Source organism: Aspergillus welwitschiae (genome assembly GCF_003344945.1).
Source record: "Aspergillus welwitschiae strain CBS 139.54b unplaced genomic scaffold BDQ94scaffold_73, whole genome shotgun sequence".
Classification (NCBI taxonomy): Eukaryota; Fungi; Ascomycota; class Eurotiomycetes; order Eurotiales; family Aspergillaceae; genus Aspergillus; species Aspergillus welwitschiae.
Genome location: NW_020798767.1, coordinates 43,125 through 58,475, shown reverse-complemented (window position 1 = coordinate 58,475; position 15,351 = coordinate 43,125). Strand labels below are relative to the sequence as shown.

General features: G+C 48.1%; 7 protein-coding genes across 7 annotated transcripts; 3 read left to right on the top strand and 4 right to left on the bottom strand.

Annotated features, from left to right (window-relative positions):
• Positions 1-125: 125 nt before the first annotated feature.
• BDQ94DRAFT_185609 (uncharacterized protein) lies at positions 126-1,620 on the bottom strand. Its single transcript, XM_026774933.1, has 4 exons — positions 997-1,620; positions 623-942; positions 305-562; positions 126-240 (listed from the first exon to the last, which is right to left on the bottom strand). Exons 1-4 carry the CDS (start codon positions 1,382-1,384, stop codon positions 196-198), a joined length of 1,011 nt encoding a protein of 336 aa, XP_026620057.1. The 5' UTR covers positions 1,385-1,620; the 3' UTR covers positions 126-195.
• Positions 1,621-2,902: 1,282 nt separating this feature from the next.
• BDQ94DRAFT_164003 (uncharacterized protein) lies at positions 2,903-3,178 on the top strand (the record flags this gene model as incomplete). The annotated part of the gene is made up of 1 exon (XM_026769875.1): positions 2,903-3,178. One exon carries the CDS (start codon positions 2,903-2,905, stop codon positions 3,176-3,178), a length of 276 nt encoding a protein of 91 aa, XP_026620056.1.
• Positions 3,179-3,998: 820 nt separating this feature from the next.
• Positions 3,999-5,920, top strand: BDQ94DRAFT_164002 (nucleoside phosphorylase domain-containing protein; the record flags this gene model as incomplete). The annotated part of the gene is made up of 4 exons (XM_026769874.1): positions 3,999-4,823; positions 4,885-5,032; positions 5,109-5,695; positions 5,747-5,920. The coding sequence occupies 4 exons, from the start codon at positions 3,999-4,001 to the stop codon at positions 5,918-5,920; spliced, it is 1,734 nt and encodes a 577-aa protein (XP_026620055.1).
• A 249-nt stretch (positions 5,921-6,169) lies between these two features.
• On the bottom strand, positions 6,170-7,461 carry BDQ94DRAFT_185605 (NAD(P)-dependent alcohol dehydrogenase; the record flags this gene model as incomplete). The annotated part of the gene is made up of 3 exons (XM_026774932.1): positions 6,170-6,394; positions 6,447-7,219; positions 7,269-7,461. The coding sequence occupies 3 exons, from the start codon at positions 7,459-7,461 to the stop codon at positions 6,248-6,250; spliced, it is 1,113 nt and encodes a 370-aa protein (XP_026620054.1). The 3' UTR covers positions 6,170-6,247.
• Positions 7,462-8,616: 1,155 nt separating this feature from the next.
• Positions 8,617-10,175, top strand: BDQ94DRAFT_175987 (aldehyde dehydrogenase family protein; the record flags this gene model as incomplete). Its single annotated transcript, XM_026772595.1, has 3 exons — positions 8,617-8,646; positions 8,717-9,496; positions 9,552-10,175. The coding sequence occupies 3 exons, from the start codon at positions 8,617-8,619 to the stop codon at positions 10,173-10,175; spliced, it is 1,434 nt and encodes a 477-aa protein (XP_026620053.1).
• A 105-nt stretch (positions 10,176-10,280) lies between these two features.
• Positions 10,281-11,216, bottom strand: BDQ94DRAFT_154684 (YukJ family protein). The gene has a single exon (XM_026768334.1). It carries the CDS (start codon positions 11,128-11,130, stop codon positions 10,447-10,449), a length of 684 nt encoding a protein of 227 aa, XP_026620052.1. The 5' UTR covers positions 11,131-11,216; the 3' UTR covers positions 10,281-10,446.
• A 1,153-nt stretch (positions 11,217-12,369) lies between these two features.
• On the bottom strand, positions 12,370-15,297 carry BDQ94DRAFT_185599 (flavin-dependent quinone reductase; the record flags this gene model as incomplete). Its single annotated transcript, XM_026774931.1, has 5 exons — positions 14,719-15,297; positions 14,506-14,579; positions 14,148-14,293; positions 12,747-14,060; positions 12,370-12,547 (listed from the first exon to the last, which is right to left on the bottom strand). The coding sequence occupies exons 1-5, from the start codon at positions 15,233-15,235 to the stop codon at positions 12,370-12,372; spliced, it is 2,229 nt and encodes a 742-aa protein (XP_026620051.1). The 5' UTR covers positions 15,236-15,297.
• Positions 15,298-15,351: the final 54 nt, after the last annotated feature.

The following is a 15,351-nucleotide window of genomic DNA, read 5'->3' as shown; positions in this document are numbered from 1 at the left end:
AAAAAAAAAAAAAAAAAAAAAAAAAAAAAAAAAAAAAAAAAAAAAAAAAAAAAAAAAAAAAAAAAAAAAAAAAAAAAAAAAAAAAAAAGAAAAGAAAAGAAAAAGAAAAAGAAAAGAAATAAATACTGGACTATATTTCAGGCTATATACAGAGAATGTACTCTCATATGAAATGTTGGGAGTCACTGACTTAGTCTATCTAGCCTGGCTATCTAGTGCGGCGACAAATAATTCAATAAGCTGTACCGAGGTGTGAGAAAGCGCGACATTACTATGTTCAGCACGAAGCAAGAGGTACACTTACATACGAAGAGTATCGACCATCTTTGCCAGCTCTACGGAATACTTCCCGTCGCTCATCCAGCTGGTCCTGGCAACAATAGAGCATCTCTCGTAGTTCCTCATTCATCTTGAGATTACTCAGGAATGTCTCTGCATTGGCATCATTGCCAACTCGGGAGATGAGAAACACCGCACCAGCTGGCTGCATGGAAAGTTCACTCAGCCTCTGTTTGCAGTTCAAGATAGTCTCCCCAAAACAGTTCTCGTGTTCACCTTCTGGCTGATGTTTCGATCGGATTAGTCTTTCCTCTGACATTTGATGAAGCTAGACATTACTCACACGTCCATCGGTTACGACAATAGTAATCACTGGCTTCGCAGACAGGCCATTTATCACAGGATCGTAAATGAGAGGCTCAACGATTTTGGTTCTGAGCACAGTTCCCAGTCTGGTCAACCCAGAATACTTTATCTTCTTCATTTGACCTTGGATCTCATTAGGAGACAACTTGTTTAAATGCCGATCTTCTGCATTGTTTAGAAACCGGAGATACACGTCCTGTTCGTGTACAGCGCTAGCGATTTCAGCAACACGTTGACAAGTTTCTTCGAGAGCCCGTATGCGAGTGCCCTTGTCTTTTCTCATCGACTTGCTATCGTCTAGTGCACAAGGTTAGCTCGGAATCAGAGTATCTAGGGAAGTGAATCAAATACCGCAAAGTATCACAAAGTCATATAAGGCCATAATGGCCAACTTTGGCGTGGTTTCAGCTTTCAACTCATACTTCTGTGTGAGACTCCTGGCGCGGACAGCTGCACTTTTCACTATCTCTTCCACGTATTGGTCACCCGGTTGATAATACGAACGGAGTTTATTCTCAATGTAACTCCAGACATATTCTCGATACTCTTCCTCAGTCTCGGGCACCTTGGGCTCCAATGAACGTGGCGGTGACGAGTCTTCCGGTTGTCGAATCCCGAGTTGTCGGCTAAATTCCGTGAGAATCTGATCGATAACTTCGGCGACAATCTCATTGATAGTATCCTCCTGCTCGTCGCCGACAGTTGAGGCTTCAGACTCATCGCCCCATTCCGGATCCATAGCTCGTAACCTGGCAATAGAAGCAATGGTTACTGGTATGTCGTGGTGACTAGCGTTGGACTAGGGAAATCTAAGTATGATTTCTGCCTTCGGTCCGACATCTTTAACGTCGCTGCCATAAGGATGCCAGCACACAACTCGATGATAAGGTAGCCATAGACTCTGTGCGCGTGATTGAGGGTTGAGAACCCAATATCGCATAGCCAGCTTCTCCCCTAGTACGGTAATGGTAAGGCGTCACTCATGAAGAGGCTGATTTGTCTTCGGGTGACGAAGAATCTTCTTCGAACAAGTGTCGAAGAAAAGCGACACCTGACAGGTGGGGTCGGGCGGGGCTCTGGCGGGGCACATGTATGACGGTCTTCTGCACGTATAACATTCTCACCCCAACGTTGTGCGGCAACCGCGGAGAAGCAAACCCCCAATCACCGAGATATAGCAAAGTATGGCTTGCAATGAGCACACTTATTCCTGACAACTTACCCTGGGGGCAGCCTAACCAGGCTGTCTTGATGCCTAATGTCTGGAGTGCCGGTCGCTGTTCTCCGAATCTGCCTTCATGTTCGGCTCTATGTGGCCGCTACGAGAACTGAATAAACCATATGCTCTTACCCTTTGTAAATATCCATCTGTGCCTGATTCAGTACTTGCTAAATGGAACATCGTCTTCAAAATTAGATGAAACTCGATGACATCACCATCATCCGCCCGAAACAATACATGCAAGCAACTAGTGCAGTGCTTGACCGTGACCGCCAATCACTGCACTCATACACAGAGATCAGCCTTGTGTACTGCATGAACGATAAAGGGCAAACTCCCGTGGCCCAAACGTGTGGCAACACGTCAGTCATTCTGCTGGCCTCTCCCCAGTTGATACGCAGTGTGCCCATAAAACGTGCAAATGTCTATCTGCGCGTGTCCTGGCTAATGTCCAGTAAGGAAGCCTGTCTGGTAAAAAAAATGCTTTTATCAGATGCCCCTATCTTCACCGCTCCTGATCAGCTGTCTACTCTACTGAGTGCTGTTTGCCACCTCTCTTTTGTTTGTTTCATGTCTTCTTTCATGTCTAATGCAATCACGCCCAAGTACCCTCATCACACGGTTAAACTGTTGACTACCCAGGAGGTCACTGTATACTTCGTGCCCTAAGCACCCTTCCCATTGTATACCTCGGGAAGGAGCAATTCTTTTAGCCTCGTAGAATAGAGATATCTGGCATTATGGCTGAGAAAAGTCAGGGAGATGACCACAGTGAGCCTGTACACGCTGTCTACTCGTTGGGCGTCCTTGCTTCTGCGTATTGCCTCCCTCAACTCTGAGGCTATCGCTATCACGCTTGCTTTCTGAGAAACCACAACTTAACTTTGGGGATTTGTTGCAAAACCTATATAATCCCGATGATGCTCGCATCAACAGTATCAATATCCCATCAGCCAACGACACGATAACCATCACCCTCAGCTCTGCCCCGCTACAACCCTTTAACACAACTGGTTTATCTTTACCGAAGTCACAATGTCCGGAAACCCTGAAAGAAGCAATGGGAAGGCAACACTTGATCTTGTCGACATAACCCTCGAACACATCGATGCCACGGCCAGGCAGGATACTCTCCGAAAACTTTTCCGAAGCCATGTACTCCAAATCTGCGGTCCCGAAAAAGTGAAAGCCTTCAATGAGTCGAATGACAAGTTCAAGCGCCATATGGTGGCATACCTGGCTCAGAAGACGGTCATAGGACTATTTGATAGTATCGCTCAGGAACTGGCCAACGAATTAAAGAAGATATGAACATTTGTTGGGCTTATCAGGCCCACGGCTTCTGAGGTAAGCTAATACCTTCCTTTGCAATTGGCCTTTTAAGCATAGTCTCACTCTATCTAACTGCAAAGCTTTATCGGTCAGTCTCAGCCCGAATGAGGTTCTTTGAAAGGCTGTTGAATGCTTGAATTGGTGGCTTCTGATTATTTTCCGGGATATTTCCAAGTTTTGCTTGATTCATATTGGGTGCGCGAGGACTACTATTGCTTTTTGTGATTTCAGTTTGAACTTGTCTCATAGAGACCCAATCCATTCATGGTAGAACCTCCTAAGAGTCCCTAAAATATCAGTAATTTAGCCAAAATAATAGATAGTCCGGACTGAAGAAACAGATGGTAGGGTAATAGTGAAACAAAGTGGGATTATCTACATTCTCGCCTTCATTACTTTGCAAAGTTCAGCTTGTGGCTTGGCTTATGAGCACCGTTCAAGCTTCTGTGTCTCCATACCATCTGCTTGAACCATCGGTTCTGACCCTTCCACGTACACGCGCACTGCGTGGTACGATAGAGTTCCGATGATCCCGGGGGTTGGAAGCACCCTGGACACCTGTTCATGAAGGTATAGCTGCCCGAACAACACTTAGTAAAGCTGAGTTATACCCACGACTTGCTGGCAATTAGTTGCTGATAAGGACAATTGTTGGAAGGCTTTGCAGCCCAACATTGAGCAGAGGAACATTGAAAAGCGGGCAATTATCCTTGCAAGCTAGTGACAAGCCTCCACTTTCTTCTCATTTCAAGTGCCCTCCATATCCTACAACATTACTCAATCTCCTTAACAACTAGTCATGTGTGCATACGACCCTCAGATATCACTCCGGTGCGCCGACTATCGAGTAGGCTGGATCTGCGCTTTGCCGCTCGAGCTTACAGCAGCGAGAACCATGCTGGACATGGAACATCGGAGGCCACCTGATCTGGAAGTTCTGTCAGACTTTGATACCAATCAGTATCGCTTTGGCCGGATTGGGGGTCATAATGTCGTACTGGCCATCTTACAGGCTGGTGTGTACGGAATTACTCAGGCAGCCCTTGCATCAAGTATGATGAGACGCGTCTTTCCATCCATACAGTTCGCTTTGATGGTGGGCATCGGAGGTGGTGTGCCAAGCGAGTCCCATGACATTCGCTTAGGAGATGTGGTGGTCAGCATGCCGGTTGCAGGATACCCTGGAGTGCTGCAGTACGATTTCGGCAAGTTAGGACCGGACGGCGAGGTGACCGCAACTGGCGCCCTTAACAGGCCAGCACCTAAAGCCTTAGCAGCCATTGCCGCCATGCAGGCAGACTATATGATGAGGGACAGTGGTCTGATGGAGATCACTAGCGGCGCTCTGAGAAAGCACCCCAGGATACGTGCAAAGTTTTCTCATCCAGGAATGGTGAATGATGTGCTATACCGTGCTGATTACGACCATGTCGCTGGCAATAATTGCAGAAACTGCAGTCACCACATGGCCGTGTTTCGGACGCCACGGGAAACGACAGAACCAAATGTTCACTACGGACTTATTGGATCGGGAAATCAAGTCATTAAGAATGGGAAATTTAGGGAACGTCTGAGGGAGAAGCACGGCGTGCTGTGCTTTGAGACGGAAGCAGCGGGAGCTTTGGTGAGTCGCAAGTCTTTCTACATTCCTTCCTTGATTTCCTCTTCTTAACTTGTGGTATCAGGAGGCATTCCGCTGTCTTGTCATTAGGGGAATTTGTGACTATGCAGACTCCCATAAGAACGACATGTGGCAGGGATATGCGGCACTTACGGCAGCTGCATACACAAAAGATCTGTTGCTTCTGATTGAAGGCTCGGTTTCTCCAGAATGTTAGCACCCCATCTACACGCGAATGTGTCTCCTGATTGTTCTCTCCTTCGAGAAAGCTCTAGTAACAATTTTTAGCCACGGCTTCAACCAGCCCTTCCGAGGCTGATATTCCGGAGAACATCAACTTGGGCTTGCCAGCACACGGGCTCAACCAGGGGGCCACAAATTATCCCTCAAACCCTCTAGCTCAAAAACCGCAGGTTTACCAGCAACCAATAGATTCCGAGCCCCCACCGAGATATACACCGTCAGCACATTCTTCTCAGCACCCATCTGTCCCAGTTATGCAGCATCATCAGCAACCCAAGAAAACTGATTCTGAGAAGAAACATGCAGAGCAAAACACTTCCCCTCCAAGACCGTTTGTCTCTCAGTCATCCCAGCCGCCAAATCACTCCCGTGTGCGAAAATACTACGGAAGAATGGTGATTGAAGCAGCTAAAGCCGGTAACATGCCAGTGGTGAAGAAATTTCTCGAGAAGGGAGGCGACCCAAATACTACAACCGATGATTGGGACCTTACTGCGCTACATTATGCTGCAATGGGAAGTCACAACGGATTAACACAGCTGCTACTCAGAGCAGGGGCCAATCCTAATGCACGAGCTAAATATACGAACAACACTCCCCTGTTTGAAGCAGCTTCCAGCGGTCATAGAAAGGTCATTCAATATTTATTACGCCATGGAGCTGACGTCGAGGTCCATTGTCAGCGGGGTAAGACTGCGTTGCATGCAGCTGCCGAGAAAGGGCATGTTGCGTGTGTCGAGCTTCTGGTGCAGAGCAAGGCCGATCCCGACAGCATTGACGAGGATGGACATACACCTTTGGACTTGGCGAAGAAGGAGGACCATTTGGAGATAGTCAAGTACCTGCAGCGGATATAGGGCTTTCTATTCGTTGATTTATTGATTTCGAGAGACGTTTGCAGTCTAGTTCTTTGGTGATGCTGAACCAGAATGAGATTATAAGTTTGATTAATATATCGTGTGACAGAATTATAACAGACAGGTTAATCGTATATTTATCAGTTGTCTATATTTGTAAATGCATCGATCACATGATCAGGCTCCAGATCTCCTTCACGGTCCCAGTTGACGCTTCACTCCGCGTAACCCCAACGCCACCAACTCCATCGACTCCATCATTGTTACCATCATTCATTCTATACATTTGTGTCCTGGCAGCTATGGAGCCTGTCAAAAACCAGAACTCTACTTCCACAGTAGCACTGCCTTCAAAGTCTTGCCGGTCTTCATATCGCTGATTGCTTCATCATATTTCTCAATCGGATAGTTCTTGATGAGTTCCTCGATGGGATAGTTCCCTTTGGTGTTTTGCTCAATGAGGTAGGGCAAGAACTAGACTTTCTTAGTGATGCTGCTTTATCTAATTGTGCAGGAGCATATTTACCTTTTCGGGCTGACCGTCTCCCTCACAGCAACCTACGTACTGGCGACCGAACACCAATTGTGCGAATATATCGACTTTAGCCGTTTTTCCGGGTGTTGGAGCACCAACAGTGGCCAATTTTCCTCGCGTTCCAAGCGCCTGAATAGCTTTCTCAACAACTGCCGGAACGCCGGTACAGTCAACGGCATACTGCACTCCAAGCGGTGGACAAATCGCCTGAATCTGCTTGACAATGTCCTCATCAGATCCGATAATGGCATGTGTCGCCCCAAGCTTCTTCGCAAGGTCTAGCCGATCCTGATTTAAGTCCACGGCGATAATAGTCTTTGCGCCACGTATCTTCCCTGCCATGATAGCACTCATACCCACGGAACCAGCACCGAATACCGCTAGGCTTGACCCTGGCTGCACGTCAAGTGTGTTTATCACTGCCCCTGCTCCAGTCTGGAATCCACAACCTAGCGGTGCGAATCTATCCAAAGGACATTCAGGACCCACTTTCACAACACATGATGCATGCACAATAGCCAAACTAGCGAAAGAACTCTGACCGAAGAAATTTCCACGCAGAGGATCTCCGTTCGGGAAAGACAGGGTAAAGCTCCCATCTAACCTTTGTTGACCGAAGTTGCTCTGCACCCACTGGTTGCAATATGCTGGATGTTCGCTGGTGCATTGCTCGCAATTTCCGCAGAATGCATAGCTCAATAACACCTTGTCGTCTACATGGAGATGTGTGATGCTGCTGCCGGTTTTCACAACGACCCCTGCCCCTAGGTGAAGTCTCAGCTGGTTACGGGCATCCAAGCGGGATTTTCATACCTTCGTGTCCGAATACACATGGAGCAGATGCAGGTAAATTTCCATTCATACAAGACAGATCTGTATGACAGATGCCTGTCGCATGAATTTCGACTAGCACTTCGTCGGCTCTCAGGTCATTAAGACGAATGTTCTCCAGGCTGAGTGGACTATTCACCTCCCTCATCACGAGTGCTGTGGCGGTCGCAGCCATGATTCTGTTTGCTTAATCAGAGCTCAAGGAAAGAAGATTTTCAATGCAAAAGGTATCTTCGCGCATGTTCGGCCAAAGAACGGAAACACCCTTTCTATTTAAGCGTCAGTCCTGCTTAGTATCCTACTACATACCCCAAAATTGGGCTCAATGGGAGACTGCGAGGCATGCCAATCAGCTCGACCTTTGGATTTGCCGTGATCTGAACCCGATCCTTGGTTATATCCGAATACCAGAGATAGGCAGTAAACCCCGGATTCTCAACTGCGGGGAGAGCTGATTAAGGTTTACTAAGCACTCCACTAGTGACCAGATGCGAACTCAATGATTCCCTCTCTTCATTACCAGCTATTGATGAACCGCCAATTACTAGGTCAGTCTCCAGCTAAGCGGACACCTTTTGTGGGGTATTTATCCAACAGGCTGCTATAGTTGCGCTTCCTGTCGTCGATAGAAACCATGCCGGATTATCGGGACCGTTCTCAGCACATCCCCGATGTGACTCCTCACATCCCTTTGGGAAAAGTACGCTCTCATTGGCGAACGTGATAAGAGCGCCGTGGCTCTGTAGGCAGCCAAGCCTTCAGATGCTGATCTGTTCGCAGATCTCCATCCTGCGGGGTTTACGGATTCTCATCTAGCTTTCGGGCGTAAGGCATTGCAACTCCCGATTTGATCTGCCGTCGACTACCTATTAAGCCGAATCTCCATCCGGATGTGTTGAAAGGAAGCTTTTTGATCTGGTGAGTCGCGGGGCCCCGCGAAACCCGTATTTCCTATTCTCGGGTAGTTCCCGGGAACGCCATTGATCCCGACGATCAGAAAGTGCCCATTATTCAGTCCACACTAGTCTACTTGGGCTAGCATCACTTCGTGATGTGCTCCAGCCATCACGCGTCATCACACGGCAAAACGCCTCTCGTATTCGTCGGGACGGCATGCGGTCCATAATCCCCGCTTTATCCCCACCTGGGAGCTGAAGGTGGAGTAGTTTAAGGGATAACCCATCCAGCCAAGATATAAATACGAAGCTACAGATGCTAGCTCAGCTAGCTCATATTTCAAACTTATAAGACAGAGAAATCCTCTCCTCGAGGGAGACAGTCCTACATCAAATTCTTTGCCCGAAGTTATACCGAGATCCTCCACCTCAAAATGGGTTCCCTGGATAAGATTGATTTTACTGTGCGTTCCGTTTACTTCCATCACCACTATAATTTCCTGCCATAGAATGACTATCTAACTTCTTTTACAGACCTTCTATAATACTATCAACAATGAACTCACAACCACATCAGCAACCCGCCACAGCCTCAATCCGGCCACGCGCAAGCCCAATCCACCCGTTCCCGTCTCCACTGCGTCAGATTTGAACCGTGCTGTAGACAGCGCCCGGGCTGCTTTCAAAACATGGTCCAAATTAAGCCCCGCCGATCGCCGTGGCAAGGTTGTCGCCCTAGGTGAAGCCATTGATCTACACGCTGAGGAGCTCACGGCTCTCCTGGTTCAAGAACAAGGGAAGCCGCATGGCCAAGCCGCTATCGAAGTAAACATGTCCGGAACATGGTGCAAACAAATTCCGCAGCCCGAACTCAACGATGAAGTGCTCCAAGATACTGCTGACCAGCGTGTTATCCAGCGCTTCACACCAATGGGTGTGGTCGCAGGCATTGTGCCGTGGAACTTCCCCCTGCTGCTAGCGGTAGGAAAAATCGCCCCTGCAGTTTATACAGGCAACTGTATTATTATTAAACCATCTCCTTTCACACCGTACTGCGCGTTGAAGATTGGGGAGTTGGCGGCGAAAATCTTCCCGCCTGGTGTGGTGCAGGTATTGAGTGACGATGGGAATATTGGGCCGTTGATGACGGCGCATCCGGGAATCAATAAAATTAGCTTCACGGGATCAACGGAGACTGGAAAGAAGATCATGCGCCATTGTGCGGATACCTTGAAATCGGTTACCTTGGAACTAGGAGGAAATGATCCCGCCATTGTTTGCGAGGATGTAGATATTGACGAGGTTGTTCCGCAGGTATGTCTATATTTCCCATTGGGTTACACTGAGGAAGGCTAACTAGATGAATCAGCTTGCTACATTGAGCTTCCTTGTTTCGGCACAGGTCTGCATGATGATCAAGCGTCTCTACGTCCACGAAAAGATCTACGACAAATTCCTCGAGGCCTTTGTCAACTTCACTAAAAACCTGAAGGTCGGCAATGGCACTGAGCCCGATGTATTTTTCGGGCCTGTGCAGAATGAAATGCAATACGGGAAGCTCAAGGACCTCTTCTCTTCCATTCAAACAGAGAACCTTAAGCCCGCTCTAGGAGGATCTATCACTGAATCTGAGGGATACTTTGTTACCCCTACTATCATCGACAATCCTCCCGACAATGCCAGAGTGGTGCAAGAGGAGCCATTTGGTCCTATTCTCCCGTTGATGAAGTGGTCCTATGAAGACGAGGTTATTGCTCGCGCCAATGACACCGATACAGGCCTGGGTGCCTCGGTTTGGAGCAAGGATGTGGAGCGTGCGCAACGTATTGGTACTCAGTTGGAGTCGGGATCAGTGTGGATCAATTCACACTTCCAGGTTGCTCCGAATATTCCCTTTGGGGGTATGAAGGCGAGTGGCAACGGTCGCGAATGGGGTCTCGAGGGGTTGAAGAGTTATACCCAGTCTCAAATGTTGTGGGTGAAGAAGGCTTGATGATTTAAGTGGTTGTTGTCCGCACTTAATTAGACCACTATGAACATTGAAATAAATGTTATTTCAAGGGATTTCCATGTCAAAGACTACGTAGAGGACTCAGGCATATTGAATGGTAAAATATATTCGTCACTATCGTATCTTAGACAATGAACCTAGTACCGAATGTTACTGCCTCTCGCAGTAACATTCTGCTCAATACTACTACGCTCAAATCATCCAAATCATAACATTTCATCATCCACCCAAATCAACACCTCGAGCAAAACACTTACTGACCCAGGATGCTAGCCAACGACTTACTCCCCTCCTCAGGCTCCCCCTTATCATCCGTCGGAATCTCCTGCGACGCAAACGCCAAAAACACCGCCTCCCAATGCCCATCCTCGAAACTAAACAACAACGCCCCATCCTCATAAATTCCATTCTCATATGACGGCGCACTCCCCTGATTCATATGAACATCATGGATCCCTGACCCATACGACGACCCAAAGATATACACCGTCGCTTTCTTACTGATCGCATCATTGAGAATAGGCTCCAATGCCTCGAGCACAGCATTGTGCGGCCCGGTGTCGGCCTCAGAGAGGACCGCACCCGACTCGATATTCACAAGACCCTTTGTGCGGATGAAGTCCAAACCCTTCAGCTTGGAGGAGGATTCTTGGTGTCGACGACTGCGGTGGGAATAGGATTTGAGGAGGTGGAAGCCCTCATCGAGATTAGAAAGCTGCTCGGTGATCGGGTGGCTGAAGCTCCTGTCGAACCAGTATACGAGACGAGAGTCTTTACCGGTGGATTTGACGTTGATGGCGGCTTCGTAGTCCTTGCTGGAGGAGGAATCGTCTTTGAAGTAGAGGTAGATGTGAGGGGACTTGGGATCTTCTTCTTCGGTTTGGGCGGTGTAGCGGGTTGGTTGGGCGATCCAGACGCCGTAGTGAGGGATGGTCATTTTGTGAGGGTTGATAAAGGATATTGACTGTTGGGGGTACTTTATGGGAAAGTTCTGATATGATCAGATTCAATTACTTATTGTTCAACAAATAAAGATCAATGATAGCAAAGGGGAAACACAACCATTCCCCTCTTTATACTACTTACCTACAGTACCACCCCACCACTATCACCCCCGATTCATCATCACGCCAGCCACAATTCACTCACCAATAGATAAGCCAAGTACAAAATCGACACATCCAACAAACAAAACCAACTCCGCCGATCGGCCAACCACCCAAATCCAAGCGATAAGCCAAGCGGGAGACTGGTTTTCCCCACGTGCAGTCACTGCCGACCGATGGCGGCGACGGGATGCCCGTCCCGCCAACCAACCAGCCCGACCCATTCAATGCTTAGCCCCCGCTGACCCGCTATTGCTATCGTCACCTCTTCGATCTGCAGATAACTCATTGGAAGTTGGCATCGCTTAATCTTGGTTTGGGGATCGGCGTTGGCTGGCTAGCTGAGTATGTACATGCACTTGGACTTAACTTGACAAGTGTAGAAGGTGGGGTGACGTAGTGCGTCATTTCGAAGTGCGGTCTAGACTGGATACTAGGCCATTGCTAAATAAGAGTGTACTGGGCGTATACAGGTAGGTAAGATATGGGACGATCAAAATGTGTCAGGTCTATGTGTCAGGCCACTCGTCATATTGGTGGCGTTGGGGTTGACGATATGCTGTGCTACAATTAGTGTCTTGTGGGTTGAGTTACTGATGAGGTTGAAGCTTGCAATTGAAGTGGTTTTTGACTTCCCCGCGCTGGAATTACTTGCTTGGTTTTTGTGGCGCGTTGGCGACGTCATGGGCTATAGTGGACGTTATTAAGATATAGTTCATCGACTTAAGAGGTACTTTATATTCTGTTGATGATGATCTTATAATATAGTGTATTCTATATGAATTGGAGATACCTGTTCAAGGTTAAGCTACAATACCAATTACCGACATCTACTAAGTCTAAACTGCCTGCTCTCGAATGTGGGCCGTATTGTGTTATGCTATTTGCTACTTTTGACACATTGAGGGGTAATACTTCAAAGGTGAGGATAATGTGACAGCCTCGAAAAATTGGTCTGGGTCTACCACCGTGCTGAAACAGTATCGGTAATTTTGGGTTTGCCTGTGCGGAAATGACAAGCGTCACCTAGGTGTTACAGTGACTTGGGAGGAACGAACATTTGTATGGGCCTAATCACATAGTGGCTTGGCTAAATGGTCTAAGACCCGCTCAAATATGCGATAATCAGTTGTATCAGGAGATTGGTTTACGAAAAGCCTAGACTTCCTGCTCAGAGAATGGCCACTGTTTTCAAGGTTCTTCAAGGCCAGTTCAAAAATCACTACCAGAACCAGTATGCAGGCATATCTTCGTATCGTTCAGTTTCATTGATTAAATGTGTCTTGCTGGAATAGGATAAATAATCCTATATACGATCGCATAATCCTACACATCCCAATTCATACTCTCCAAAACCGTCTCGGTATACGCCCAAATCAACGACGAAAAATCCGAGCAAAGCGTCAACCCAGTAAAATACGTACTCCTCCTCCCCTGCAACGCATACAACTTGCGATAAAATCCGTTACGAATCTCCTCCGGCGATACCATCAGCGTCTCCGGCGAACTATCCCCAAACACCACGATTTGAGGATCCTGAATCGGGTACGTCCCCTTTGCCTTCATCCGCGCAAAATCCGCCGCTAGAAGGTCTCTCGCATTTTCCTCGGTGAAGTCCATATCGCCTACTAACTTGCTAGTTGAATACCCTGATGCTCCCATATACTGCAGCAGGAAATCAAATGGCATGCGAGGTAAATACCCCAGTCCATTAGTCGGGTCTGTATTGGTGACCCACAGCTTGTCCGGGATACCGGTATTATTCACCACGGCAACGTAGTATGTCCTCCAGAACCATTTTTGGATTAGTTCCGTTTCTGTTCCATCCAAATCGAAGCCTTGGAGCTTTTTCATGAGCGGAGGGAAGGTAATGAGGAGGTTTCTGGCTTGAATGAGCCGACGAGTGCCGTTCGCATGTTGAACTGTTACCTCCACACCGGAATCGGACCGGTTTGTTGCGATCACGTTTGTCTGGAACAGCACATCCGAACCAAGTATCTCCCTCGCTTGTCTGTAAAGCTGGTACATGCCGTTCTTGGGTGTGATATATCCATGAATGAGAGCGTCAACGTGCGGGACCCCGAAATTCTGGATCGCATAGAGGGTGGGCATATCGAGCAGATTTCCTACATTCTGAGAAAAGAGAAATACCAACTGCAGAGCGGCTTCGAGGGAATGTTCCTGGATGAATTCACGGAATGGGCGGAGAAGGTCTTCTGGTACTGGGTCTGGGAGGTCGTACACCCCTCTTGTGAGAAACGTCCAGTGCTTTATGGATGAGCGGTAAAGAAACGTTGATACGATGGCTTGCAAGATTCCTGCTGCGGGGTTCACGCGTTCACCTGTCGAGAAGTCGACAAAGTCAGTTCGTTTGTTCAGTGGGAGTAGTGGCTTCCAGTCTACTCCGAGTCGGAGGAAATAGTTGCGGGAGAGCTCGTTGTTGAAGACGCCTTCGACGCCGTAGTCGACGTAGTTGCCATCTGGCAGGTATAATGTCGCTGCGTGCCCTCCTAGCCTGTTGTTGGGCTCTATTACTACCACGTGCTTCCCTGCGTCTTTGAGTTGGATGGCGCTGTACGTCCCTGAGCTTCCACCTCCGAGGATGCAAATGTCGCAGGTTATTGTCTCCAGAGAGTGGTGGGTTGATGAGGGAAGGGCAACCGCTGGTAGTAAGCCTACGAGGGTATAGAATAAGCTTATAAAGTGGACCATCAGAGACGAATGATAATATAATAATGGTATACAGTGAGTGCTTCTGTGACTGGCTAGTACATTTAGTCGGCCACCTCAAATGGAATAATGGCTGAGTTCGTGTGCTTCAGCACTGTCAGGCTTTTAATATGCTTACTTATACGCCGGTTTGAAGAATAGCCCAGTTGGATAGTATGAGATGATACATCCCGGCATCCTCATGATAAACAGGGAATCATATGCTGCGCTCATGAGATTTCCTTGGGAGTGGAGTGCGCCAGCGTGCCTGGTTCCTGCATCTATCTGTTTGTGGATACTGTTCCTACGAAGAAGACACCTCCACCTGACTTCAGCCTCGACACGGTTATCTTACTTCGCTAGGTGATAATGAGTCTATTGTGAGATTGCGGGTTTTTACCGCAACTGCGGGGCAGGGATGGGGTTGTCTGTACAACATCGACGTACATCTGATCTCTTACTTCAGGTATATGACCGGATTGGCATCACATGAATACCCTGTTAGTATCATGAACTTGTGACAGTATCTTCATTCGTGGGACTTCTATCTCAACCTCGGGGTAACCTGTTACTAATTACATCTCATATGCCAGAGTCTAAACTATGCATCAAACAAACAATCTATTCAGCCTCTCCCTCCAGCGCAGCAATCAATTCCCCAAACGCAGCCTTAATCCCCTCCCTCTCCCCAGCCCAATACCCTCCCTCACCATTCAGTCCCAGATCCTCCCCCTTAGCGGCCCTCTTAACTTCCTCGATCTCCGGAAACCTCAGCTCGACCATCCTCTCCAACGGCCTCATCCTCACCCCCTGCAACACCTGCCTCAACTGCGCCGCCGCCTTCCCGCCCCCATGCCCCCCATAGCTCACCACCAACGCCGCCTTCCCCTTCCACTCATGGAACAAGTAATCAATCGCATTCTTCACACTCGCGGGATACCCCCAGTTATATTGCGGTGTGACGAAAATAAACGCTTCGTGGCGCGATATCTCCCGTGACCAGGCCTTTGTGTGCTCGTGCTCGTACTCGTCCGCTGAGCTGATGAATGATGGCATCCCCGACTCATTGTAGAGTGGAAGGTTCCATTTTGCTAGGTCAATGGTCGTAATTGTGGCTGTTTCGGGGGGGTAGGATTCACGAATAGTATTGTGAATGAAGGTGGCGATTTGAGGGCCTGCGCGTGGAGTGCGTTGGCTGCAGATTATGAGGCCGATAGAGGGAGGCATGATGATCAATTCCAATTCCTTCTCCTTTGGTTGAGGTGAGTGGACTTTTTTGTTTCTCTGTGTTACGTTTGTGGTACAGTCTACGAGGTATGTGGTTATTTATGTGTTTAAAGACT